At 41.2% G+C, this 26,234-nt stretch overlaps 4 protein-coding genes across 11 annotated transcripts; all 4 read right to left on the bottom strand.

Moving 5' to 3' along the window:
- Nucleotides 1-1,852: 1,852 nt before the first annotated feature.
- Nucleotides 1,853-3,813, bottom strand: s100t (S100 calcium binding protein T). Its single transcript, XM_067601468.1, has 3 exons — nt 3,738-3,813; nt 2,499-2,661; nt 1,853-2,391 (listed from the first exon to the last, which is right to left on the bottom strand). The coding sequence occupies exons 2-3, from the start codon at nt 2,658-2,660 to the stop codon at nt 2,227-2,229; spliced, it is 327 nt and encodes a 108-aa protein (XP_067457569.1). The 5' UTR covers nt 2,661; nt 3,738-3,813; the 3' UTR covers nt 1,853-2,226.
- Nucleotides 3,814-5,506: 1,693 nt separating this feature from the next.
- Nucleotides 5,507-11,468, bottom strand: si:ch211-105c13.3 (uncharacterized protein LOC325758 homolog). Its single transcript, XM_067601469.1, has 3 exons — nt 11,308-11,468; nt 6,198-6,319; nt 5,507-6,029 (listed from the first exon to the last, which is right to left on the bottom strand). Exons 2-3 carry the CDS (start codon nt 6,315-6,317, stop codon nt 5,874-5,876), a joined length of 276 nt encoding a protein of 91 aa, XP_067457570.1. The 5' UTR covers nt 6,318-6,319; nt 11,308-11,468; the 3' UTR covers nt 5,507-5,873.
- A 382-nt stretch (nt 11,469-11,850) lies between these two features.
- Nucleotides 11,851-15,749, bottom strand: LOC137191413 (protein S100-A11-like). Of its 2 annotated transcripts, none has more exons than XM_067601471.1 (3): nt 15,726-15,749; nt 13,882-14,016; nt 11,851-12,520 (listed from the first exon to the last, which is right to left on the bottom strand). In XM_067601471.1, the coding sequence occupies exons 2-3, from the start codon at nt 14,008-14,010 to the stop codon at nt 12,386-12,388; spliced, it is 264 nt and encodes an 87-aa protein (XP_067457572.1). In that variant the 5' UTR covers nt 14,011-14,016; nt 15,726-15,749; the 3' UTR covers nt 11,851-12,385. The 2 variants fall into 2 exon arrangements, with proteins under 2 accessions (XP_067457572.1, XP_067457571.1); XM_067601470.1 differs by lacking the exon at nt 15,726-15,749 and adding an exon at nt 14,171-14,275.
- Nucleotides 15,750-16,808: 1,059 nt separating this feature from the next.
- On the bottom strand, nt 16,809-26,023 carry pbxip1b (pre-B-cell leukemia homeobox interacting protein 1b). 7 transcript variants are annotated; one of them, XM_067601460.1, is made up of 11 exons: nt 25,882-26,023; nt 23,655-23,731; nt 23,137-23,212; nt 22,846-22,916; nt 21,881-22,292; nt 20,616-20,861; nt 20,436-20,459; nt 19,844-19,896; nt 19,413-19,526; nt 18,991-19,240; nt 16,809-18,856 (listed from the first exon to the last, which is right to left on the bottom strand). In XM_067601460.1, exons 2-11 carry the CDS (start codon nt 23,703-23,705, stop codon nt 17,265-17,267), a joined length of 2,889 nt encoding a protein of 962 aa, XP_067457561.1. In that variant the 5' UTR covers nt 23,706-23,731; nt 25,882-26,023; the 3' UTR covers nt 16,809-17,264. The 7 variants fall into 7 exon arrangements, with proteins under 7 accessions (XP_067457561.1, XP_067457562.1, XP_067457563.1 ...); XM_067601461.1 differs by having other exon boundaries at nt 16,809-18,853; XM_067601462.1 differs by having other exon boundaries at nt 19,006-19,240.
- Nucleotides 26,024-26,234: the final 211 nt, after the last annotated feature.

Below are 26,234 nucleotides of genomic sequence, written 5' to 3'. Positions count from 1 at the left end.
TTATTTTCTCCTCTCCTCTCCTCTCCTCTCCTCTCCTCTCCTCTCCTCTCCTCTCCTCTCCTCTCCTCTCTCCTCTCTCCTCTCCTATCCTGTCCTCTCCTCTCTGCAGTGGGTTTTGTAATCATCTATGTAACTTTCAGAGCATATACATGTACGTGTGTGTGTGTGTGTGTGTGTGTGTGTGTGTGTGTGTGTGTGTGTATGGCTGCTCCATGCCCCAATGCATTCCCACATCTGTCAGACACAATGCTCAGAAGAGCATACGTGTGTCTCCCCCACCCCCCTCTATTAATCTCTCTTCAGTCCTCTCTCCCCCTTATCTGGTCTTCCACAGACAAACACATTTTTGACATTTAAGTCCAATTAGAATAATGATAACCTTCTTGCATTTTCCTTTTCATCTCAGAATGGCTGATTTGTCATAGTTTTCCATGATCCTCTCCGGTCCTGTGACAACCAAGAATGCAAGCAAGATGCAAAAGGCTTTTTTGGGCACACAGGGAATGCGGATGAATTAAATTTTCACTAAACAAGAGAGAAATGACAACAGGACCAACTCTGAAACAGTCATACCAGGCAATAAGTTAAAGGTGCTTAATCATAAGCAGAAAAGATTATATATGACCATAGACTGTATATGACGCTAAATTATATAAGGGTGTTTGACATTATAATGACGTCGCAGCTAAGGAAGCAAGCAAGCACAATCCAGATAGTGAGGAGTAATAAAGCAGGATAGGCAGAGACAAAGGACTATGTTGTTGGTGATGCATTAGAAAGCCACTACAATTCTCTGAAAAAAAATGCAGTCACTGTCACTCTGTGTTTCTGAGTTTCCCCGGCTTTTTACGGTTGTGTGGACAAGTCTGCAGCTCAGCTCAGTTCTGGACTAAAAGCGGTGTCTCTCTCTCTCTCTTTCCGTCTCTGGAGGATGTCATTACCCACGGGATTCCTGACAGATCCCGAACAAGTGTGAAAAGCCTATCAGAGAACTTGTGAGAACTGTAGGCTGCTCGCGGACAATGTGCTGCTGTCCACTCTCTCTCTCTCTCTCTCTCTCTCTCTCTCTCTCTCTCTCTCTCTCTCTCTCTGACCTTTCCACTTTCCTTCCTTTCTTCTCACTTCCGCTCTCATTATGCTCCCCCCATCTTTCACCTCCTCCTTCCTGACTCCCAGATCTGCTCCTGCGCACACCTTAACCAGTCCAATAAAGGTTGTAGGTTCAGATTAATCAAAGTGTGGCATGTTTTTACTCTTTATCTCACACACACTCACACAAGTTACCTACAGTCTGTTAATTAGGGTATTGCCCAAACTTCCCATTAATCTTACAGCACAGGATAGAATGAAAGAAAGAAACGTTTCCTGGCTTTCTAATATTGAGGCTGCTTAACTTCCTTTTTATATACTCACAAACACGCACATACCTACACACTCACGCAGTGCTCTTTTCCTTCTAGGAAGTGAGGCTTTTAAACAATCATGGGTGTAGGGCTCAGTCAAGGTCACCTCAAGTTCTCATTATTCTGCTGTAAAAACAGGAATTTAGGTACAGTCACTACAGCCGGTAAATGCTCACATTGACCTTTTTGATGTAATACGATAACCTCACGCCGCAACAGAAGTTACTCAACTACAATCTCTTATATATTTCATAACTCTACATCCATCTGCTTCTAGAATAAAGTTCGGTGCCAGCATGTGCAAAGCAAATGAAAGGTAAATCCTTTGTCACAACTATTGGATTCAGTTTGAGGGCCACTTGCTGCCACCTGGTGCCCGTTCTGTGCTCTTACTCTTCTCTGCTGTAATAAAGTACAACCAACATGGTATTGTTTGAGTAAAGATCACATTTATTCTTTCCAGGGGGGAATTCCTCAGCTTGAATGTGTTACAAAATACATGAAAAGAACAAGAAAGAGAGATATATTCACATATTCAACAATGACAGGTGTTGAAACTTGACTTAAACTCTCCAGATTTCACATCGCAATAAATACAATTTGTAACAGACTGACAGGACAAATACACAAACACCAAACAATTACTGCTCAAATGACTATTAATATGTGTGTGTATGAGTGTGTGTGCGTGTGTGTGTGTATTTGTGCAAGTGAAGTTCGTAATAGGATGTCCTACTCAGATCTTCTCTCCTGTCGTGACTGTTTCCTCCCTGGAATGTGTTGTTTGCAGTGTGAGTGAACATCTTCGAGCCGATGGGCGCGTTCACTTCTTCTTCTCCTGCTTTTCGTTGAACTCCAGGAAGAAGTCGTTGCATGCCACAGTAAGAGCTCCGACCAGTATGATGAACTCGGTGAAATCTACCTCGCCGTCGTTGTTGGAGTCCAGGTCTCCCATAACCTTATCCACAGCCTCCTTATCCTGGGCATTCTGCATGAATATGGACACAAAACAGAAATGTAGTCTGGATCTAATTTATACACATGAATCCTATGTGTGCGTCTTATATCTCTAATTGTGCACATGTGCCTCCTTACCCCCAGGTAGTTGCCGAGCTCTGTGGTTAGCATCTCTTTGAGCTCAGCCCGGCTCAGTGTATATTTGTCCCCCTCATTTCCAGAGTACTTATGGAAAGTCTGTATCATGAGCTGCATGGCGTTCTCCAGGGTGGAGGCGTTCTCTGAGTTGGGCAAAGACATTCTGGAAAAGGACAGAAAAAGAGGAAGGGAGGAGGAGACAGAGAGGTCAGACCATGTCAGTACTAAATCTGCTCTCTCAAGCACGAAGGAAAAGTCTGCTGCAAATCAATACAGGTTAAAGTCTCACTCTGTCTTTCTCTCACACACAAACTCATGCACACAAACTCTTTTTACTCTCTCACAGTGCCAGACAAAGTGAGATAGATAGACACATAGAGGCATTGACAAAACACATAGAAAGCTATGAGATGCTAGCTATGAGATGTCAAAGCATATTTATGTGATGACAGGAGAGGCATTTTGGCAGAGTCGGAAACCCTGCAGAGCCCTGGAGTCAAGTTTGCTCTGTTTCCTCATCAGGAGTGTTTCCTCTCTGCCAGTGGCTCTGATAAGATTTTGCCACAGATAAACTGATCCTCAATCTGTTTGTTGCTTTGCCTCATAGAGAGGACCTTTGGGAGTCAGGACATAGTCAGCAGCCGGACATGTGAGCCAGCTGATAAGAGTGAAACTCTAAGCTGGTAAAACAGCCGAACCAGTGGAGGAGATGTAACTGGGACACACAGAGGGAACCTGATCTGGCTTTTACTTTAGCTCTGCCGGATGGCCAAAAACACCGGAGACAGGTGTAAGTCTTTGCCTTTCTTGAACTCACATCACCTCAGAACTGTGAAGACTTTTCTTGACTATCAATCACATCTTACATCAGTCTCTTCTTGTGGACACAATGTTTCAAATTTCCACGAATCAGCAGCATAAAAAAGTATTTTAAAAAGACATTTTTAGGAAGGTTGATTGTGCTGATGTGCAGACAACAGGATCAATTTTGTAACTTATCAGCATCAAGTGAATAGACTCAAAGCTCTGCCCGTCTTTGTTGATTTGCACAAGGGCTTGCAAAGGCCAGTCCACCTATACCTATACAGATAAACACCATGCATTAGCTGCATCCCTAAAATATACTTTTAAAAGTAAAAATAGTGAGAAACAACTTCTAAGAAATGCAGAGACTCAGTTTTCAGAGTTGAAATCTGTCCGCTACATCCCCTCACTTTTGCATCAGTCTTTGCCTCTTACCTGAGTGGAGGACGAGTGCCGGCTTGCAGGTCAGGTGCAGAGAGAGAGAAGGCAGTAGTGACTGATGAGGAGGATGAGGAGGACAACGTCTTAAATACATCCCTCACTCCACCCATCCCACTTCTCCCATCCTCCTCTCACCCTCCTTCCACCTGCTGCTCCTCTCCTCCACCCCCCTTTCTCCTCTCCTCCTCCTTCTCTGTTTACGCATCAGACACCTGCTATCTGTTGAATGGGTTGAATGGCCTGTTCCCCCCCTCTATCTGCACTATCTGTCAGAGATGACATATCGACAAAAATAACCACTAAACACTACTTGTACTCTAATTACACCAAAGCATTAAGCAAATTGAATACCCTTAATATGACCACAAGCCACACCACAACTTCCCCTGTATGCTTTAAAAGTGGTCTTGTTATTCTCAGATGTCAGTCTACATACAGTAGGTATTGAGTCACTCAGCATATACTGAGTGTAAATAGTGAGAAAAGCCAGACACAGAATTAGTCAGTCCACATTCATATTTTGATTAGCTCAACTCACACATAACCAACAGCATTTCCTGAGCACAATGAGCTGTGGTGTGGTGACAACGACACTTACTATGTTACAGCTCACTATTGTGATAGTGGATTACCCAGCTATCCTGTTGTGCAATCATTTTGTACTTCTTGTCAAAACAAAGGTTTGTAGGATGGGCTAAAATAAATAACGTACCAAGACAAAGATGAATAACTTGATAAACCTCCAAATGTGTCTGGTTTTAGCAGCAAAAACGGTGTTGGGGTAGGATGTTAACTGGAGGATGGAGATGTGTTGGGGGGGTCATGCCTGATAAAGTATCTGAGGGATTAGTGTAGCACCGATGAATGGAGCCATCACACCTGGCAGCCATGCAAAGAAATCCCCATACAAAACACACACAAAAGGAAACATGCTAATGCAAGGACACACACACACACACACAAACATGCACACTTTCACACACACACACATTCACACCTCAAGCTCCAAAACCTATGAACAACTACAGATGCATTTGAACAGGCAAACATACTTAAAATAGCTCAAGACATTTATCCGCCAGACTTAAAGCAGTACAATGGATACAGTGGGAACCAGAGGGCATGAAAAGAAAATGAGGAGCATAAATGAATGACAGAAACACATCTAAGCATGCGCACTTGAATGGATGATCCAGAAGATCATACTTAAGAAAGCAAACAACATCAACATTAATGGAAAAGCACTTGCATCATTACAAGATGTCATGAAAGGTATGTTTGAAGCTGCCATCATTGTAAGTGCATCTTCTTGTTATTGTGTCTTTGCTGCAGTGCAGTATATTGTGTCAGTGAGTGGGGTAGCACAGTGTGTGTGTGTGTGTGTGTGTGTGCACTCCTGTGTGCCCCATATTTGTGTGTGTATAGTGTTGCAGAGTGGAGGATGGTACACAATAGGAAGCGTATACTGTATGTCAGGATCTGGTTGCAATAGTTGATGCACCTAAAGGCTGCTGAGTTTGACCAGTCAGGGATGTCACAGCTAAATTTAGCAAGTGTTGCTTGAAGCTATGGATGAAGCGGGTATCATATCAGCAACGCCTGTAGGACAATGTCACACCACATCAGGGAAACCACTGTATAAATATAACATTTCTGTTGGGTTTTCCAGCATCTTAATGGAGGTTAAAAGGTCATTTCAGCATTTTATAGAAATGCAAATGCATCTGAAATGATGAAAAACAAATGAAAAACTACACACAGTATGGTTTTGATATAAAGCTTTTATTATTTTTGAAAATATAGTAAGTATCCTTTGCATGATCAGTATAAAAACAGACACATCCAGCTCAGAGTCCTTCAGTGTGTCCTTGACAGCTAGTGGAGATCAACACGGTGCGATCGAATAAAAGGTTGATCTGGGCAGACATTAAGATGATTGTTCAGAGCATTATAAAACAGGTGGAGAAACTAAATTAAAATGATTATGGACTGTTCTGATGATGAAAATGTTTACATGATGTCTGGAACATTTGGAAATGAGAAAAGATACTTTTAAAAGCACGAGAAAAAAAAAAGGCTGTTAATTTGCTGATTCACCAAACTTCACAGGTTCCATGTTGCAAGAAGCATCTATGATGCTGCAGCATTGGAATCAGTCCTGCTCTGACTGAGGGAGTTGGCCACATAGCCAATCAGAGTGAGGTATTCCTGGAAGCTGACCTTTCCATCGCTGTTCTCATCCAGTCCCCGCTGCATCTCCTTAACGGCGGAGGAGCTGTTTGTGTCCTGAACAAAACACAAAGGGACAGACAAAAGAATACTATAAGTCATAATATAGCTTCTCTTTACAAAACAGTAAAAAACAAAAAAACATTCTAATATTGTTAGATTATTTGTGTGACACACTACAATGAAGGAGGATGGAAAGCGACAAAAAGTTATGTAGGTCCTCACCTCCATGATGCCGCTGAGCTGTTTCTTCACCAGTTTCTGGAAGGCTTTCCCATCTAAGTTCTCCTTCCCTCTGGCGGAACCGAGAAATGTAGTCACCACTGTCTGAATGGCTGACTCCATATCTAAAGAGAGAGAGGCAAGGACAAGAAGCAGAAAGGAGAATTGAGTGTAGGAAGTGGCAAGGAGAGATATGGCCATATCTTAGGCACTCAGACATCGTGCCTTTAGGTACAGTTCCTGTGGATTTTATTAATATGAAAATATATTTGCAGTGGGCCTTGGGTGGATGATGTTTTCAGTTATATCAGTTGTTTAATAGATCATTTTGTTGGATTGCAGAAAGGAGAAATGCACATTATAACCTTGGAATGCTTGTGCAAAGCTGACTGATCAAGATTAGGCATTCTGTGCAATCATATTACATATTATAATATATTAAAATGGAATAATATCAAAATATTTCACCTAATTTGGAATGTCTATGACTGAAATAGTGAAATAAGCCGTATTGTTCTGCAAATAATAGTGATGCACAAAGCAAAATTGTCTTAACTGCTCTTTAAGTCATAAAAGTGCAGTGATGAAGATGAAACAAACATAATTCTTGAGTGTTAGGTTGATCACATCTTGAAGTGTTATTTGAATCAGACATATTTGGATATGCCCCCCTAAACATAAACATGTGAGAAAGGTGAGACACACAGGTGATGTCAGCATAGGGGAGGAGGTGAGGGAATGGGGGAGAGAGAGGAGGGGACATGGCCTTGAGGCACTCTGAGGTAAACAGAGCGAGAGAAGGAGTGATGGAAGGCTGAAGAGGAGGGGAGTCTCTGAGGTAAACACAATGGGAGCCGTGATCTCTGACGGCGGATATCTGATCCTCAGAAGCCAGCAGGAGGCCACAGGTTCAGATTACTGCCTGCTACCTGTCTGCTGCAGAACATCTCTTCACACACACTGTAGGAACATACACTGCATACTGTGCTCAAGTATGAGCTGAAAAACATCACCCAGCATGTCAGTCAAGCAGCAATAAACTAACCCAGCGTGAATGCAAACATCTAATGCTGCTTTTGTTGGGAGAATCTAGGAGCCATGTGAAGCTAATCCTCGGCTGAACGTTTGAGGCATGCAGGTATCGGTTCGTTGTGTGTCATTTCACTCAGTGCTTATTTCCAGTTGCAGGGAGGACAGGAACCAGATGAACATCCTTTAATTGGGTGTCAAACTTATAAAAATGAAAAACAATAGCTGTGTCCCATTTAAATATGCCTCCTTTCTTACCACATCTACACAAGTTTGGATTTTGTTGTATATTCACATGGGAAAAGTGACAAAAATTCAGTACGGATAATAAAACTTTTTGACATGTTACAGAAGGAAAATCCCAGTTATAAATTTTAAAATGATAGATGGCTGAATTCTAGTCAGCAGCTTTGGTTTCAGGAGCTGTTGTTAGTGTTATTAGTACCACGTGTGCTTTTCCCTCCATGACAAGTCAAAATGTCTGCTGCGACAAAGGAGTACTGTCTGAAAAAGCAATCCACAAATAAAATAGAGGCTTCACACAGCTGCAGCAAATTGAAATGAATTTTGGGTGGTGAAGATTTAAAAAGAATGAAGAAATATGTGTTTAATTTTTTCGGCTCCTTTTTGTGAAGTATAGTTGACATAGTTTGATGCATGATTTCCTGTTGGTGCGACACCATATGTATGTAAGTATGTTCTTTTGTACCAAACGCAAAAAACAGTACACCAAGACAATTAGTATTTACTGTAATACATACTGTATATTACTGGTATGCAGTGTGCCATTGAGACACAGTGTTGATTTCTTATATAATAGGTTAACTAAACAGTAAACTGTGTAAATGATGCCATGTGGAACTGGGACACAGAGAATGTTTATGCATACAGACCGAGTTAAAAATCCTCTTCACACATGTTTTAAGTCATATAAGAAAATACTCTTAAATCAACTTGTGTCTGATATGTTTTTTCGATTTTGTTTTTTCGCAAAAACGTTAAGTTACCTCGTTAAACATTCTTAAAAATAACATCTAAGATCCAGAATCTATGCAAATATTTTTCATTTCGGTAGTGGACACAAGATGGCTCCTACTTCACTGAAAAGTCTATTCTTTGTGTGCACTGAAGTTTTCACAGTTTCTTAACTGGTTTCTAAACTAGTTGTGACATCACAAAATCATGCTCGTACATTCCCGTCTCAAACTCAGGTCAGCAGATGAATGTGAAAACAGCCTTAGTGTCAAACTCTGCACGTACATCATCCTGCACAGTCAAACATCCAAGTGAAGGAACAGTACGCAAAACACACTTTTGAGTGGAGGGGAACTTTAAGGGTTAAGGAATAAATTCAGTCTGCAGAGGCGTCTCTATGTTTCTGCTCCTTTGTAGCTTTTTGTTGTCTCAACAAACAGGAATTCCAAGGCAACAGCTTCTCAAAAAAAAAAAGAAAGCCCAAAAGGCATGAACAAATGCTGCCAATACTCGAGTAGAGTTGATAAAGTAACACAGCAGCATGGGATGAGGCCTTGCTGCAGGATTTCCAGTGAGCGCTGGAAACTACCACGAGGCAGCGGTGGCCACAAGACGGGTAATGATGATGGGTGCCTGGGGTGATGTTGTTGTAAGTAACTGTAGAAGCTGGTAAAATCTCCCATCTGACACAGATGTCACACCTCAATGCTCACACTAGACACACACAAAGACATACAGAGATAGACAGAGACAGATAGAAAGACACACACACACACACACACATCTCAAAAGAAGGACGATGCCAATTAGGACTTCTGCTGCATTAACCTAATTACTGGGTGAGTGAGAGCAGAACACACTCGTGGTCAGGCACCCAAACCTGGGATTCTGTTTCATGTCTCCCAGCCATGCCAGCACGCACACACACACACACACACACACACACAGAGGCATACACACAACTTTTTCCTACATACAAGTGAGCATCTGTCATCAGCATGCTGTTCATTATTATTTAATAGGTTACTATAATTGTCCCAACACCTTCCTAACACCCTCTATACAACCAACAGCAGCAAGGCAGCAGGCAGACCAGTGTCTGTATGTGTGTGTTTTTATCTGTGTAGGCCATATATCAAAACACTTGACAGGCCACCATCCATTAGCGTCTCTTCCAAGTGTAATGAGATGAACATGAAACCAAGAAGGCTTCGGTCAGAACTGGAGGCATCAGGGCCACAGGATTACAAATGGGTAGAAAGGAACATGTAGTAGGGTTTGTCCGATAAGAGCAAGAGGCTCCCCTAGCTGGGAGTGTCTCTGTGCGTATGTGCTGAGTACACATCAGGCTACAGCTTCTGAGCACATGTTCTGCATTCAGATTCAGAGGGTGGAGATAGTGATTACAATGACTCAAGTGTAATGAACGGTTGTGTGCGGCTCAGTGTGTTGTTTTATTTACATTACAGGTCCTTTTGTGGTATTTTGACTCATTTGTGGGTTTTTTTTACTGCAATTTTGCAATGTACACACATTAAGTGGTTCCCGACCATTTGGGATTGTGACTCCTTAAAACAATGTGTAGTTGTGACTCATCATCACTTATTTTAGGCCCAAAGAGGAGATAAAATCTAGTAATTCATAAGGGATAAAGCAAAGATAAGAGGAACATCTGAAAAAGAAATAACTATATATGCAGTATATATATTTTTATGTACGATTATGTTTTTTCTCCTTTCCTATACAGTGTCATCCCTCCGATTTTTCTTGTCAATCCACAGGATGGTAATTAATTCACTGGTTTTAAATGGGGTTATTTTATGTTTATGGTATAAGTAATATGACAAACTGAGGAGTGCTTTCTGTTTTGCAGAATTCAAGACTTAATTATGTGGTAAATGATTTATTTGCTGTCTTTTCTTATCTCATCCATATCCTTCTCAGTGCTGTCATTTGTTGTTTTAGGATTATCTGTTTGTCTGATGTTATCATGTTCTGTCTCCTTTTCATGCTGCAAAAACCTCGATGGGACCTGCCTGGTTATATAGAGGTTGATTAAAAACAAATAAAATCTGTCTTTTGTCATAATATATTGTGTTTCGTGTCATGACCTGAATGGACTACATGTGAACTTCTGTGCATGGAACTCCCCAAATTAATCAAGTGAAACATGAATATTGTTCAGACGTTGGTGAAACTCTCAGTGCAGTCAGTGTTGCAACTATAAGACAAGTACAAACCAGTTTACAAGTTAGTCAGGCAAGGCTACACAAACCACCCAACCCACCCTTCTCCACTCCGCCACCTGGAACAGACTACCAAACAATTTTATATCTGATGTCTCAATTTGTCAGTTTATAAAAGACAGACCACAGACCACACAGGTCATTATTATTCTGTACTGGCACTGGATAGTTCATGAGCGTTGATTAATCCCAGTGACCAATCAGTTCCACCCTGCTCTCGTTGTTTGCGCTAGGTGTGACTGACTGACTCACTTCCTTCATGAGCATGTTACCTGTCATCGCCCAGGTCGCAATTTCTCCTCCATTAACTACACCTGGATGAAGCCATTCGAGTCCCGCTACCGGAGTCTTATCATAACGTTAATAATTCAGATCAGAGCCAAATTTGACCGCCGCTTCAATGATTACACTATGACTGTTTAACTGACATCGGCGCAAATGCTAAAACTGCAGCGCCGTGCGTAACGGAGATGTCAGGGGCTTACCCGAGTCCCCGCATTTACATTTAGCCTGAACTAATCCTGACAATTTGTAGAGCGACCAGAGGCAGGACTGACACACAGCAAATAAATAAGTAAACGTGACTCGGGAATCCGGTGTCCCTGGAAGTGTAAAGGGATTGGGGTTAGATTACCAAAAAGGAGAACCCGATCCAGAGCCACCAAGCTGGGTAGTGACAACAGAGACGCTCGCAAATGATACAAAATTGATGACACAGTGAAGGAAATAAGCTAAACTGATCATTTTCTAATTTGCCCGGAAAACAGTTTGGACCCATCAGTGTAACAGACTAATGAACCATAAAGTCCAGACAGCACAGAGAGCTCCGCACAAAGGTAATAATAAGAATAAACCAGACTCACCGTTAGGACAGTGAACAAAAACAAGACAAAAAAGTATTTCAGCAACTGCGCTCCTTCTTCCTCACTGATCCTCCTCCTCAGCCTTTGGGCTAGATTAACCAGCAACACATATCTTTTCCGTGATTTAACTTCTGACTCCAGCCAAACTTTTTTTTTTTTTTCATTGTCCATAGGGCGTGTGCCTGAGAGAGAAGGAATGTGGAAAGAGGCGCAGCTTGAGCAACAGCAGCAGCTTTCAGCAACATTTCCGTTGATCAAGACAACTGAACGAGTCTTTGTGATGTTGTTTAATATATATTTTCAGTTCGATAGCCTGTCTGTTTATATTTTAATATTCATCTATGCGTTTTTTTTTTTTTTGCTGACACACTTTCTCAACATGTAGGAACAAGCGTGAGCTCATGTGTAAGTACGTGTGTGTGTGTGTGTTCAAAGCTTTCCCAACAGAGATGTATCGATGCCACACCCTGAAACTTCACTTGTGTAAACAATAGCGTTCACTAGGTAGGAAACTTTTTGAACAAACTAACAATGAAGACCTGCTTTTTGTTTTTCTTTTACATTTCATTTTTATTTTATTACCAGCATGAAACATCAAATCTTACTCCACCAACACCACGCCCCTGTCTATGTCCTGGAAAGAGGTGTGTTTTCCAAAAAAAAAAAAAAAAAAATTAGAGGAGCCAAGAATACAGAGTGCTTACACAAACACATTCTCAGTTTTCAGACAATACATTTCCATTTTTCAACAGTGTTGTAGACCTGTAAGCACAAGCAGCTGTGAGTGTTTGTGTGTGTGTGTGCTGGGAGACAGATAAGACTGGCTCTAATATAGCTGAACTTCTTCAATAGTACTTTGTGACAGTGTGTTTGTGCCAGTTTGGCAGCTGCTGGTGAGAGAACGGGGGTGAAAAGAAATGCAGACTACTGATAAAAACATAGCATTGTGCAGTTGAGAACGATTTTTTTGGGCGTTTTCCATTTGGCTGATTTTCCCTGTCACACACAAACTATCACTGGCACACAGACATGTCATTAACAAATATTATACAACTGTAAGAGAGTATCTGAGGACATTCTATTGGCTGAATCCCCCATGCTCGCTTGCAAGATGCCCAATCAGCTGCCAGAACTCCAGGAAGTTGAGCTCTCCATCATTGTTCTTGTCCAATGAGCTCATAAGCTGGTCGGTGGCAGTAGGGTCAGCAGCATTCTGCAGGAAAACAGTAAGCTATATATATGAAATATTTAAAAAAAACCAAACAACAACAGTGAGAGGCAGTGTGTTGCCTATGAGAGGGGATGAGACAGAGGCAAGCTGACACCACTGGCACGTACACCAAATTCATGCTGATGTGGTGGTTTGGCACAAGGATATTTGGCTCTGTCACCATCTAGTGGCCACTGTGTTTATTTCAACTGTTCATACAAACAGAAACACATGGAATTTTCCACACTTGGAAAAAGCAGCCTCTTTCAGGAACTTGTACTTTGTGCCACTGTGCTCTGGTTTAACATGCAGAGTGCACACAACACAACCAAAACTAGATGAGACCAGAGTCAAACTTTGAAGTCTCTGAAGGGTGGCCAACGCTTTCTTTTTTCGACCAAATCTTGTTTATGTGGAAAGTTTCAAATCGAACATAAAACGTAGAGTTATGTCCTGTCCCAGTGTGAGATCTAACTTTGAGCTTTTCCCTCCACGAGATCAGAGGCAGGAGTGGAAAGAGTAATATATTCTTTTTAAGAGGAAGAACTGTTACTTGACCTACTGTAAGTTTTGCTCAGTAAAAGAACAAAAGTAGCTGTTTTGACCTGATTTGTGTCGAGTATGACTAACAGTTAATTATATGTTCACAGTGAAAAAGGGCCAATGTGGCTTCCAGATGATACCCATTTCAATATGAGTCAGCCCTTATGAGAAAGCTGTTTCGTCTGGCAAACACAGAGGTTCAAAGCAAACTTGCATTGAAAATCTTTCTGAATGTGCTGTAACAGTGACTGTAACTACAACTGTACAACTGTAGCTGTAAGCAACTCCTAGCAACCTACAGATAGGCAGGTGATATATTATTATATTTTTGTCATTGTCAACAACTCTCATGAAAAGACAAAAAAACAACAATGCGTTGTCTGTCTCTCAATACTTCCTGATGTCCTTAAACTCATTTGCTTCTACGTAAGATGTTACATGCATTTATTTTTTATTCTTAAAAAGTCTAAATGATTTCCTAAAACAGCTGGCTACTGTAGTTTTCAGCAAAAGTTACTCAAAAAGAGCTGAATTGTGCATTTGTCAGGGACTATTTTCAGCTGCAGATTCGATACTCTCTCAAGAATATTTATGGCAGCAGGATGATGAAGGGTATCGACTCAAAAAAAGTTCCCGTGTTCATCATTATGAAGGAGCAAGTCACCAATGCATCTATGGCACAGAGGAATATGCTATATCAGGCTTTTTGCTACACAAGCAAGTACTCATCAGTACGATCATTAAATTGTTGGTTTTGGTGTTTTCATGGCATTTGCTGACAAGAGGAAAAAGTTAATTCAACTCAAATATCGAATCCTTACTTTAACAAAGTTACGGAGCTCTGACGCGACCAGTCTGCGGAACTCGTCTCTGCTCAGTGTGTTAGGGGAACCATCGCTGCCAGCATACTTCTTGAACTGGGACACCAGCACACCAATAGCAGACTCCATCACAAACTGACAGACAGAAGGGAAAGATAAAATGATAAAAATGACAAAGTCTATTGATCATAATGACAATGAATGTATAATACATATTAAGTTCAACCTGTGAGAGAAGAGAAGCAGCAGCATTTTTAACCAGAGTTTGAAATACAAATCACAGACTCACCAGCTCAGTTATGCCTGTAAAGAGGATAAACTGTGAGGACACAAGTCTTCACTGCTCTTTTTCTAGTCTACCTCTACCGATAATAAGATAAATCATTCACTAATTTCTCTTAATATATTTACAGCTTTTGGTTTCTGCACAATATTCATTGCAACCAGTAAAAGTGTAAACCATTTTTCCTAAACACCACCGATCTTTTTCCATGATGTGGTTGAATTTTCAGATGCAACTTAAGCCTGTAACCAATCTGTGGCAGGAGTTATGGATTACTGGGTGAATCACCTCATTCAGGAAAAAAAACTGACTAACTCAGACTGACAATCTGAGTTAGGACTGGTTAAACATATTACAATATATGCGCACAAATAGTTTAATGTTTTGCCCAGTTCATGTCCATGCATGGGCAATAGCCTCACAGTTTTCCATTAGTATGTATGAGTGTGAAAACGTGGACAAAATGCTGTAGAGAGCAAAAAGAGAGCAGTAAATCAGGTATAATTATACAGTCGGTGTTGCAGAAACTTTTGAGAATGAGGCACTTGGGTTTCACCTCAGACAGGGTATATTATTTAAGCCAAAGCTCTGACAAGATGTGCACAATTGGCATATTAGGGAGGCAGTTGGTGCTAACAAGCACAATGGCTTTATCATCAAAATATCCCCACGCCTAGTTTTCTTGTCTCAGCTGTATGACACACACGCACACACACGCACGAACACACACACATACATACACACATATCTATATCCCCATACACCTGAAACAGCAGTCTGCAGCCTGCCTGAGGAAGGAGAGTGCAGCTTCTAGCATAAGATGAATAGCTTGCAGAGAGGACTAAGCAATCATGGTACAACATACAATGGTATAAAAGCATCGGGGTTTAATGGGGCAATGCTGCTAGTTGTCTTATGATTAATGTTTTGTGATTGATGTATAGCCGTGTCTAAGGATTTGTTCATCTATATTTCAACACATACTTCATACTTTTTGAATTTCTGGACAGCCTACTGTACCCATTCATCTAACAGTTGGCCTTGAGAATAGATGTATATTTGTCTGGAAGGGTTAAAAAAAATAAAGAGACCAGTGCCACACGGCTGATTTACAGTGTCTCCTTTCACAGACCTTACTAGGTAGTTATTCATTACAGAGAAGTGTGTGTTAGGAAATGTATACCTGCATGAAACTTTGCTTTTACCGCAGAGGTGGGAGCACAGATTGTGTGTATGGGTGTGCATACTACTGTAAATTTGTTTCTGAAGTTTAAAAGTTTATGTTATGATATTACTACTGATGCTACAGCACAGCAGTTTTACAATATTTTGAGGTGAAAGTGAAATAGAAGGTGGAATGACACCTAACATTGTTGTGACCTACTAAGTATCACTTTCTCACAGGGAACCAGTTATTTCCCTTAAATTAACACTTTCTCTTAAATAATGTCTATATTGATACAGTGTTTATGTGAAAAAAGGCAATAGTGAACCAGGCTAGTACTCCAGTTTCAGTCACAAAGAGAGGCAATGATTGACTGAAAAAACAGACTCACAGTACCTGAATGACACGATGTCATCATAGTCAATTTCATCCTCTCATTCCAGCAGCTCTTCTTCCTCCCCTTCCCTCTGCGTCTGCTACCATCAGGTCAGATGTTACTCCACACATCCACATATAGACTATAAATGGAAAGGACAGCAGAAAAAATGTCCCTGTGGACAGAAAGAGGGTGATTTTAATGTCAGTCAGGCAAAGACACTTCAAGGTCCATGGACAGTTCATTCCTCTGCAGTGTCACACACATTAATGGATAACTCCTGTGTTCATTTATCTGTTAGTATATAAAACATTTTACAGATTCCACCAACTTTCCAAGTCAATGTAATTGTTCAAGCAACCATAAAGGTATTATTAATATTCAATAAAGCCAAATATCTCACCTTCACATCGTATCGCACTCTAACCTTGAAGAGTCATTAGGACTTGACAAATTTAATTCAGGCGAAGCATGAAAGAGGACCTGAAATCACTGATTTTGATAAAAATGAGTAGACGTTTGTCTTTCAAAAGGTCAATTTAACAAGAGAGCAAAAAAGAAGACAAAATACAAGTTTTTTTCATCACATGGATGCATCAAATTTATTATATTGCTCTTACGAGGATAATAGGGGCAAATATGAACATCCTAACAAACAAAGTAGTGGTTCTGCGTTGTTACCCTCTGAAAAACAACCTGTGTGTGGCTACAGGCCCTTGAATCAGCAACATTTCATAAGTTAGCAGGTAAACAGAAAAGAATACATGCTGTTTTTTTGCAAACTATTTTGCCATTTCCATAACCAGCCTAATCAATATAAACAAATGCTACATTCATAAAACATAAAACAATAATTAAAGACATTTTAGTGCAGAGTTCTGTACCTGAAAAGAAACATACATGCTCAACATGTCAATATTTTATGTGCCAACCAATTGTATTTTTTAACTATATTATGCCAAACTCTATAAAATAAGTTAACTACATGTTTCTGCATTTCAGCATAGTTCTTTAAACAAATGTGTTTAATGAAATATGTACATTCATTCAAACAGAAAAAAACAAGGCAGACTACTGGCTTTTTCTTTTTTTTTTTTTAACAGTTTACTGTATTTTTTCCCCATAATTCATCAAAACTGTTTATTAATGTTTTGAAGATCATCTGACATGAACAGTCAGACTAAAGCAATCAGCACACTAAGACGGCATACCGTAGATGCATGGCTGATCAGTGAATTGACTTTAACAGTGCCTTTTTTTGCAGAAGAAGAGATGCGGTGTGTGAATAAGACTGTATAGTGTTTATTCTGGAGGTGAGAGTCAAAGCAGAGTAACATCCAACTAAATCTAACAGGTATAATGTGACTGAGATCAAATTATAAGTTGAATCTCTTGGACAGCAGAGGGAAGGGGTAAAAATAAGATCCTTTAAAAACAATGACAGGACCATAAATTGTAAGCATTTGTGGTCCAATAGTAAGTGTTCCCTTTGAATAACCCCTCATTTGTCATGACTCCTCTTAGCTTCATTTGACAGATCCATCAATTCTATCACTTCTTCAGCCACGTGCTCGGCCACTTTCCTTCCTCCACTCCCCCTTGATTTTCTCCTCTTTCTCTCCAGCTCCTGGCACTGAAAACTTTTTTATGACTTCTCGTTCAAACTCCTCCATTTCGTCCTCTATGGCACTATCCTCTTCTCCATCGCTTTCATCCACTTCCACCATGTCTTCTAAAATATCGCTCAAATCTTCGACGAATTCTTGAAAGCTCATCTGGTCATGAACAAAGACTCCGTCCTTGAAGAACTCGGTGGCTAGCTTTTTGAGCTCTTCTATTTTGGAGGTATCCACACCAACGTCCTCTGCCTTGGCTAGGTATGTTTGGAGGATGGCCTCGAACTCGGGTAAAGGGACAGGGAGCAGCCCCTCAGCCTGAGCACAGGTCTCCAGTGAGTTACAGTGCTGTGGAGGTTTAGGGTTATGCTGGAGGCGGTCTCTCTGGTGGATCCAGTACTCAGGTTGATCAAGGGAGGGTTGGCGGTGTGTATGAGGGGGCATCTTGTCTCTCCACAGATGCTCCTCATGGTGGTCATGGTGGTTGTGGTTACTGGTAGACTTGTGCTCGTCTTTGTTTTTCTGGATGCTGGATTTGTCCTTTTTCCAATCTCCGAAGTGCTTTTTCTCTTTCTGTCCTCCTTTCTTCCACTCTTCTTCTTTCTTTTCCCACTGCTTCCTCTCATTCTTCTTTTTCCAGTCCTTACCATCTTGACCATTTTTAGTCTTCCAGTTGCTCTCGCTCCACTGTTTCCTCTCATCCTTTCCCTTCCCTTTACCATGATTTTCATTCTCTTCCCACTGTTTCCTTTCACACTTTCCTTTCCCTTCTTTACCAAGATCTTTGCTGGTTTTGCTCTTCCACTCACTGTCTTTCTTCCACTCTTTCTTCTCTCCTTTCTGTTTCCAATCTTTTTTCTCCCACTTGTTTTTGCCACTTTCCTTAAAGCCATCTTTTGCTTTCTTCCACTCCTTCTCTCCCTTCCACTCCTCCTTGCTCTTGTGCCACTCTCCATGATCTTTTCCTCCCTTCCTATCCTTCTTCTCCTCCTTTCCCCTCCATTGCTTACCCTCACTCTGTTTCTCGTGCTTTTGCTTTTTCCAGTCTTTGTCCTCCTTCAGTTCTTTTCTCTCACTCTTTTCTGTCCACTCTTTCTTCCCTTCCCTATCCTTCCATGGTTTTCCTCCATCCCTTCTGCTAGCCTTTTCTTTCTTCAGGTCTTTCTCCTTCCACTGTTTGTCATCACTGTGCTTCTTTTGCTTACCTTCCTTAACTTTCTCCTTGTCAAACTTTCCTTGCTCGTGTTTCCCCTTTTTCAACTCCTTCTCCTTCCATTCTGTTTTACCTCCGTCTTTGCTCTCCTTTTTCTCTCCTTCTTTCCATTCAGATTTTTCTCTCTCTTTCCACTCTTTCTTCTCGCCCATGTCGTGTTTGTCCTTCTTCCGATCTTTCTTCTTCTCAGCCCTTTGCTCATCCAATGGTATCCAGGACTGTCTCGCTGTAGATCCAGCTATACTTGGGCTGCTGTCCTCTGGCTGACCACTGGGGGGCAATGTAGTAGGCTTCACAGGTGCCTGAGCTGCTTCACTGGCTGCTGAAGGAAAGACAAGGAGTTATTACAGATACAAATGTTAAAAGTGAGCATTTAAGTGAGAAGAGAAAAATAGGAAAAAAAGAAAGAAATATTTAGCCTTTCCCTTACTATCTAACAACTATCATCCTCCCTACCTCCTCCCTCTGTACCTGATGAGAGTTTTAATTCAGTCAGAGTGGATCTCAGAGTGTCTAGTTCTTTCTGTAGGGCCGAGACAGACTCCAGCTCTCTCTTCATCCTCTCGTTTTCTTTCTGAAGGACAGGGAGAGATGCCATGTCTTTCTTCAACCTACTGTTTTCCTTCTCCACCTCCTCCCACCGCATCCGCTCTGCTGCTCCCTCTGCTGCCTGTCCCTTGGCTACTTTTAGCTCTTCTTTCTGTGCCTGTTGAAAAAAAAAAGAACAGAAAAAGAGGATCCTATGAGAATATTACACACTCAGTAACACGTTTATGCAGATACACATTCATGTGTATATGCATGACACACACACACACACACACACACACACACACACACACAGGAGAAATAAGGGGAGAGACAGAATGGAGTCACACCTGAAGTTGGGCTTGTAGCACAGGAATCTGCTTGTTTTCGTTGGCTATCTTATTTAGAAGATCTGTGCTGTCAGCATCTACTGGGGGTGGAGGAACCTCCGGATTAAGCCACTCCTGTCAAGATCAGCACACACATGGCATCACAATGGATTTCAGAAGATTTCACATGACTTCTCAGAATTATTCTTTTCAGACAAGGTTACATCAAGAAGTGAAACGACTGACACAGTTTGTAGAAAATAGCAGTAATATTGCCAGTGTTGGGGACAGACTCCTACTGAGAATATCACACTAAAAATGTATGCAGTGGCACTTATTGCACTGAAAAGTGGGTACACAACATGTCACGTATAATGAATAAAAATTGAGACTAGAGAGATCACAGACAGAACAGAGAGAGAGAAAAGGAGTTTTATTAACATCAGACTGACCTGTTTTCCTGGTACTTCTGGATCTTTCAGCTCCCTCGTGTTATAGTCACTCTCTGCAAATTATTATGCAAAGCTTAATTTCCATGTAAATAATACACTGTCAGAAAACACAAGCAAAAGCTTTACACTGCATTGCACATTAAAAAAGTGGCTCCTTCCCAAACAACAATCAAGGCTTTTACAGTAAAGTTTGAATTCCTCAGCTGAGTAAGAGTATATATTGTATACATTCTTACTTGCTGATTGAAAACCTTGTATCTCTAATTTTGCTCATTTTCAGTTTCAATTTTTACAAAAAAATCAGAGTAGAAAAGGTGTGGTGGTCAGGCTAAAAATGACTGGTGTACATTGTGGTGATGTGGAAGGTTTTCATTTGACAACAACAAATACTGTAAGCCTTGTTGCGAAAGTGCAGAAATCACCCTTTCTCTTGCTCACACAAGTTTAAAAGCGTGCAGCGCTTTTAAAATTCAATTGTCAGATGCAAAAACAGTTTTATTCTGCATGCACATTCATACAAACACATGCCGTGGGCAAGAAAGCACTCATTCATTCGCCCACACACGTACACACACACAAACACACAACCTACCCTCATCCAGGTCCATGAAGACACCTGCAGGTATAATACACCGCAGTCTCAGAGCACCCTTCATCTTGTCCACTGCTAGTAGCTCATAACTTTCCTATATCTAACCTCTATCATTTTAAAATTACAGCCAAAACTAAATGGGAAGTCTACCCTCCCAACAGCTCACATGGCGATGCCTACCTGAGAAAAAGATGGTCCCAAGGCCTAACAGAATGACGGCACCCAGGATGCACTTGTTCACAGAGAACCCGCTCTCTTCCTCTCGCTGTGGCAACTGAAATTCTTCCTCTCCTTCGTCTTCCTCCTCTGCCCTTCCGATCCGCTCCAGAGCTGCCAAGAGAGACCTCCTTCTCCTCACCTCTGGCTCTCCCTCCTCTCCCGTCTTCTCGGCCCTCTCGTCCCCAACCTCTGAATCCCCTGGGGAGTCTGGAGCAAAGGAAGGGAAGAGTATGAAATCAATTGTAAAAAAAAAAAGAAGCATATTTCGACACTCACTTTGCAATTTACAGGTTTTGTCTTCTTTATGGGTACCCACAAGGCATACACAGTGGATCATATACTTTAAAGATATCCATCATAAACATTTATTTTCTGACATATTTCTTATTTTACAACAAATCTGTTACACATTATTGAGCACAAACTTGCTCTTGCACTTACAGAGATAGATAGCACAGCAACTTTGGCCCTGTAACTGTTCTGATGCTACAGTATGAGACAAAACTCCTCATGGGAGGTAGGACCTGCTTCTTTATAGGCTCTGCTGTGCATGGCACGCTGGTTAAATTGCTCCATTGTCATTCCTTGTTTTCCATTAAACTGCATAAATAAGGCTTAAATCTTAAATAAATCTCCTGGAAAATTATGCAAATGTTTCATTTTGGAACAACAGCGATACCAAGTTTCCAAACTATTTGCGTCACATTTATAAATGGGCCTTGTCTCGAAACTCACTGACACTCAATTCTAGTCAGCAAAGAAAAACCGCATGAGAAAAAATGCACAATAGAGCAAAAGAAGATTCATTTTTTAATGCTGTAGTGAGACGAAGAGCTGCAGACCGAAAACATCACACTGCAAAAAAGTTCTCAGGTCCCAGTCCCTCTGAAGCCAATTTACTTCTGCAGGGTGTCATTCTCTGTCACATCACACTCCCTTCCTCATACCAACCACAGCCTCTCCAGACAACTTCCTGGCCCAGATACTGAACAAGTCCATAACCAACTAGTCCATCAAGTACACTTCAAACACAGATAGTGCATCTGGCTTAGTCTCCGAAAAAAGAAAGGAAATGATGCAGGAATACCACGTGATCTTTGCCATGAATAAAACAACAATTTTCAATTTTCCATTATGTAACTGTGACTTGACCTTTCATAGCAGTTTGTTGAAACACACAATAACCCAAACCACAATCAAATGTTGTGCAGTCTTGTTGTTCGCACCTGCCTGTTTCCCCAAGTCAGTCGTCCTCGGAGACAGGTCTGACTCCTCCCCTTCCTGTTGTAGCTCCTCCCCATTTAGCGGATGCGGTGCTCCTTCCTGTGCTGGCCTCTCTTCTTCCTGTGTAAACTCCACCCCTCCCAGAGTCTCTGTGCTCAGCAGCGAGGCTGGGGGCTCATCAGGGGAGGGAGTTATATGGGTGTAGGAGTCAGTGAATGAATCCGGGTCTGGGCTGGACTGTGCCTGGCCCTCAGCTAGGCCCTCTGACTGGCTGAGCACATCACTGCCAGGGATGGAGCTGCTCGAGACGTCCAAAGAGGAGGGAACGGTGGCATCAGTGATGGTGGTGGGCTCGTAGGTGTGGTGATCTGTGCTGGAGGCTTCGCTTAGCTCTCCTTTTTTCTCTTCTGATACCTGGGTATTAGAATGAGGTCATTAAAATTCCTGAGGGTGCTGCCACTGAAAGGTTTTAGATAACCCTATATTTTAGCATTTTTGCAATTAATCTCAGATGTTTTTTGTTCTTTGAGTAGAAACTTTGTGTTTGCACTATTTTCTGTTTTCTCCTTTTGTCACTATTTAGCACAAACATTGAACAAATTATGAGCAAATGAACAGAATTATTTTAAGACTCTGTCGGGAAGCAGTATCCTAGTAACAGCTTCAATGAGTCACTTTGCAAGTACAAGTGTTAAATTAAAGGTGTGATAATGTGGCTTCATCAGATTTGTGTGAACCACACAGCACACTCTCTGGCCATTCAGAATCTAGTGTTTCCTACGGCTATGGTATAAATAGTTTTAATGTACATTGTGCCACAATTCAGAAATGAGTATTCAGCCAAACAATGGTTCAATCAGAGGATAAAAACAAGTAGAAAGCATTCATTTGCTGACTATAACGACATATTCAGATGAAGCGTCTAACAAATAGTGCTATTACATGGTAGAGGATACTGCTGTCTTACCAGGTGTTCCTCCACAGAGGGCCCCTCTGCAGATGTTGTATCCTCTGCAGGCTGGTTGTTGGCCCCACAGCCTGGCTCATCAATAACAAACACAGAAGCACAGTGAGGAGTCATTTAGAGCAGTCCTTGAAATGGAGCAACTTCTCAGGTTGTTTGATTAATTATCAGAGAGGCAAAGAGGCAAAAGTAGGAAAGTAAGATCTAGAAATTATATTAGGTTTGTGTGTTAGAAATATGCTTTTTCTGTGCCATAAATAATGTCACGGTCGTCAGATATATTATGAAAACCACCTTCTGTAGATGTATGGCTTTCCTCATGGTGCTCTGTCCCTTCTGCCAGAGGCCTCAGGGTTTCAGCAGCAGTCTCCTGGTACAAAAACACACACAGCATACAGTCAAACACACAGACATTAATACCATTGAGATACCATCACTGGAGCAATGCAGGCTCATCTGACAGTCTGTCTTTTGATTAAAATTGAGCATCAGAAATGACTAAGCAGCACTCTTTTCCACAACAGCCACTGCCAAAGTACCACTGAGCAAACCAGTGAGAGTGTGTCTGTCTATCTAGCCCTCAGGCCAGCACTGAAGAGCCAGTTTGTCTTTCTGAATACTAATTAAAGTTGGAAAAAAGAGAATAGAAACATTGACAGTCTTATTAAAGAAACCTACTTCATATTCAGGTGACCCAAAAGAAAATTCAAGTGGGACAAGGAGTTTTCTTTTTTAAAAAATAATGTATTTTCATTGAGGTCATGCACACAGCGACTCCACATATTCTTATGCTCTTTTCAAAGTGGCGATACCTCAGGAGTGAGGATGGTCCAGCTGTTGTTAGTACTGCTGCCGCCAGACATGGCCCCCTAGAGGCTTTGCCTGTCTCCTACAACACAGGAAGAAGATGCACAACAGATTACATGTATGTACATAATAGTTAGTTACAGGTGATTTAACAGAGATCTACGCGATGGAACATACATGCATAACATCACAAAGACTCAGAGTTGATATGGTGCTGGATATAATATGATGTATAGCTATAATTGACTGTGGAGAACTGTGAAGAAATCAAATGAGACTGATGAAGGTCCAATAGAAAATCCTCATTGTAAGTCTTATTATTATCTGCACCTAAGCCTGTTGTTTGATTCCCCAACAACAGTGGACAGAACAGGTTTTTGGCACAGTAAAAATGCACCTAATGAAACAGCAGCAAGCAAATCTTAGTGGTATATAGTTCAGAGGCCTGCCACCGGTCTACAAGTAGGGTGACAGTCTGTATACTGCAGATTAAAGAAATTTACATCCCCTGTTTACACATGCAAAGGATTTGAATGCATGCCTTTGCCATTCAGCCTCACCCATTCTGCAAATAAAGGACCTACTGTAACGTGTTGGTAACACATCGTTTTGTGTGTGTAACACATTGCTGTGTGTGTGTATGTGTGCACGCAGGAAGTCCAATTCCCTGGAAGCATTCAGTTCTTCATTAGTAGTTTATGTGTGTTGTGGGCCTTTTGGTCACCCTGGTTTTTGACTAGCTGGGAAATGTTTTGGCAGAGACACGGGTAACTAAGGCCAGCCCTTTTCTAGAGATACAGGCAGCAGAATGGGCTGTCCATTTCAAAGCTGCTGCTCTGTTAATGGATATCTACTGTACCTTTTTTTTTTAAATTACTACTAAGTAGTTACGAGTTTCAAAGTAAGATAATCATTTGGCAGCACAGTTTTCCCTTATTCTACCTCCGTGTTAGGTATCTGGCCAACAAAACCCCTTTTAGACCTGGATCACTCAAGCAGAATCACAGTCTGATATTTCAATTTCCTTCTACTGCCTGGTCAAGTGTCAGGTATTACAGCTTTACAGCCTTTTCTTTCAAACGGCGGAGGATGATATAGATGCATATCTATTATGTTTAGCCTAGCTTTCTTCAGTAAATGCAGAAAGAACAAACCGCTTACTTCAACACCACACTGTCTAGGTAATGACACACTTCACTCCCCAAATTCAATTCTCTTCCTGCTCTGCAATTTAGGTCTGCTAATCGAGTGCCTCCCAAGAGGAGTCTACTGAATCTAGCCTAGGGCCCAAGGAGCATTGTGGAGGATATAGTGGAATGGCTTAAATAGATATTGGCTAAATATAGCTGCCATGAGATTGACTAGAGATGCAGAAGATGGCCATGGGGAACACAACAGAGCAAGTATTCTAAGGACAGTTTTTAAAAGCTGGCAGCTTTTAACAGAGAAAAAATGATTCTCACTGCCTTGTTGTCTGGTCTCACTCTCTAATCTTTATGGGTAACATCAAATTGAGCTCTAGCTTTGGTATGCTGGGTTATATCACTTTATACCTTAATTTTGCATATTTACAGATCTTTGTCTGAGCTCATTGTTTAACTTAAAAGTAACACTCCAAACATGCAATATCTGCCATCAGTTAAGTTTATGCATCACTCAGTTTTTTTCCATAACAAAACACAACCAAATATATGGTGACAGCTGTGGGGCCTAATCTTTTTATCTTGGTCTCAGCAGGGAAAAATTACCAAAAAAGGTCAAGACTAAACTACAAGTACAGGCCACTAGGACAGCAATGTTAGGCTGTCAAAACAAGCACCATAAGTATCAACACATACAACATATTCAGAAAACGGACGGTTAACACAATAACACACAATGTACACTGACTACTTTGAGTGAAGCAGCGTGACGTATTTAGCAGGAAATGTCATATGGCGGTGAGCTCAAAGGAAAACAAAACTTAATACACAGTTAAACTCACGCACATCTTTTCTTAAACATGCTGGAGGCCAATAAAAGGGAGATGAGTTACTAAAGTTAACTTATTGTTAACATTAGCCATGAAAATTACACTTTCTAACGTTAGTTGCTCCAACAGTCACTCGAAGAACCAGGAAAAAGTGAGCCAAACGACGTAAGCTACGCATTGTTATAATGAACTACGATAAAACATACGGTTGTTACTTTGTAATAAAAACGCTTGTACATCCAAATTCAGGTCATTCTTACCTTGGTCCGCCGCTTTATCTCAGACCCCACAGACTGTCACAGATACACTTGTCTCTTCATCCAACTTGAGAACTATGAGAACATGCCCCCCGTAACTTGCATGAGCCACGCGCCTCTCGTCCAATCACAAGCAAGATTCGCTCTTGTCCCGCCTCTTGTCCTCCAGCTTGACCAATAGCAATGCGGCGTCACACCACTTCACTGGTAAAAACTTCCAAGTTGATTGACACACGCAGGTGATGGAGCGTATTTAGCTTAAAGCATACATTTTTACATAGGTTGAGTTTGAAGTCTGTGACACCAGCAGCCTCCGGCATTTTAACGTTGGTAGTCCATGAGTTTTGGATGATTCC

Source organism: Thunnus thynnus, chromosome 10 (assembly GCF_963924715.1).
Source record: "Thunnus thynnus chromosome 10, fThuThy2.1, whole genome shotgun sequence".
Lineage (NCBI taxonomy): Eukaryota > Metazoa > Chordata > Actinopteri > Scombriformes > Scombridae > Thunnus > Thunnus thynnus.
Note: the sequence above shows the minus strand (reverse complement) of the source record. Positions and strands in the feature narration are given on the sequence as shown.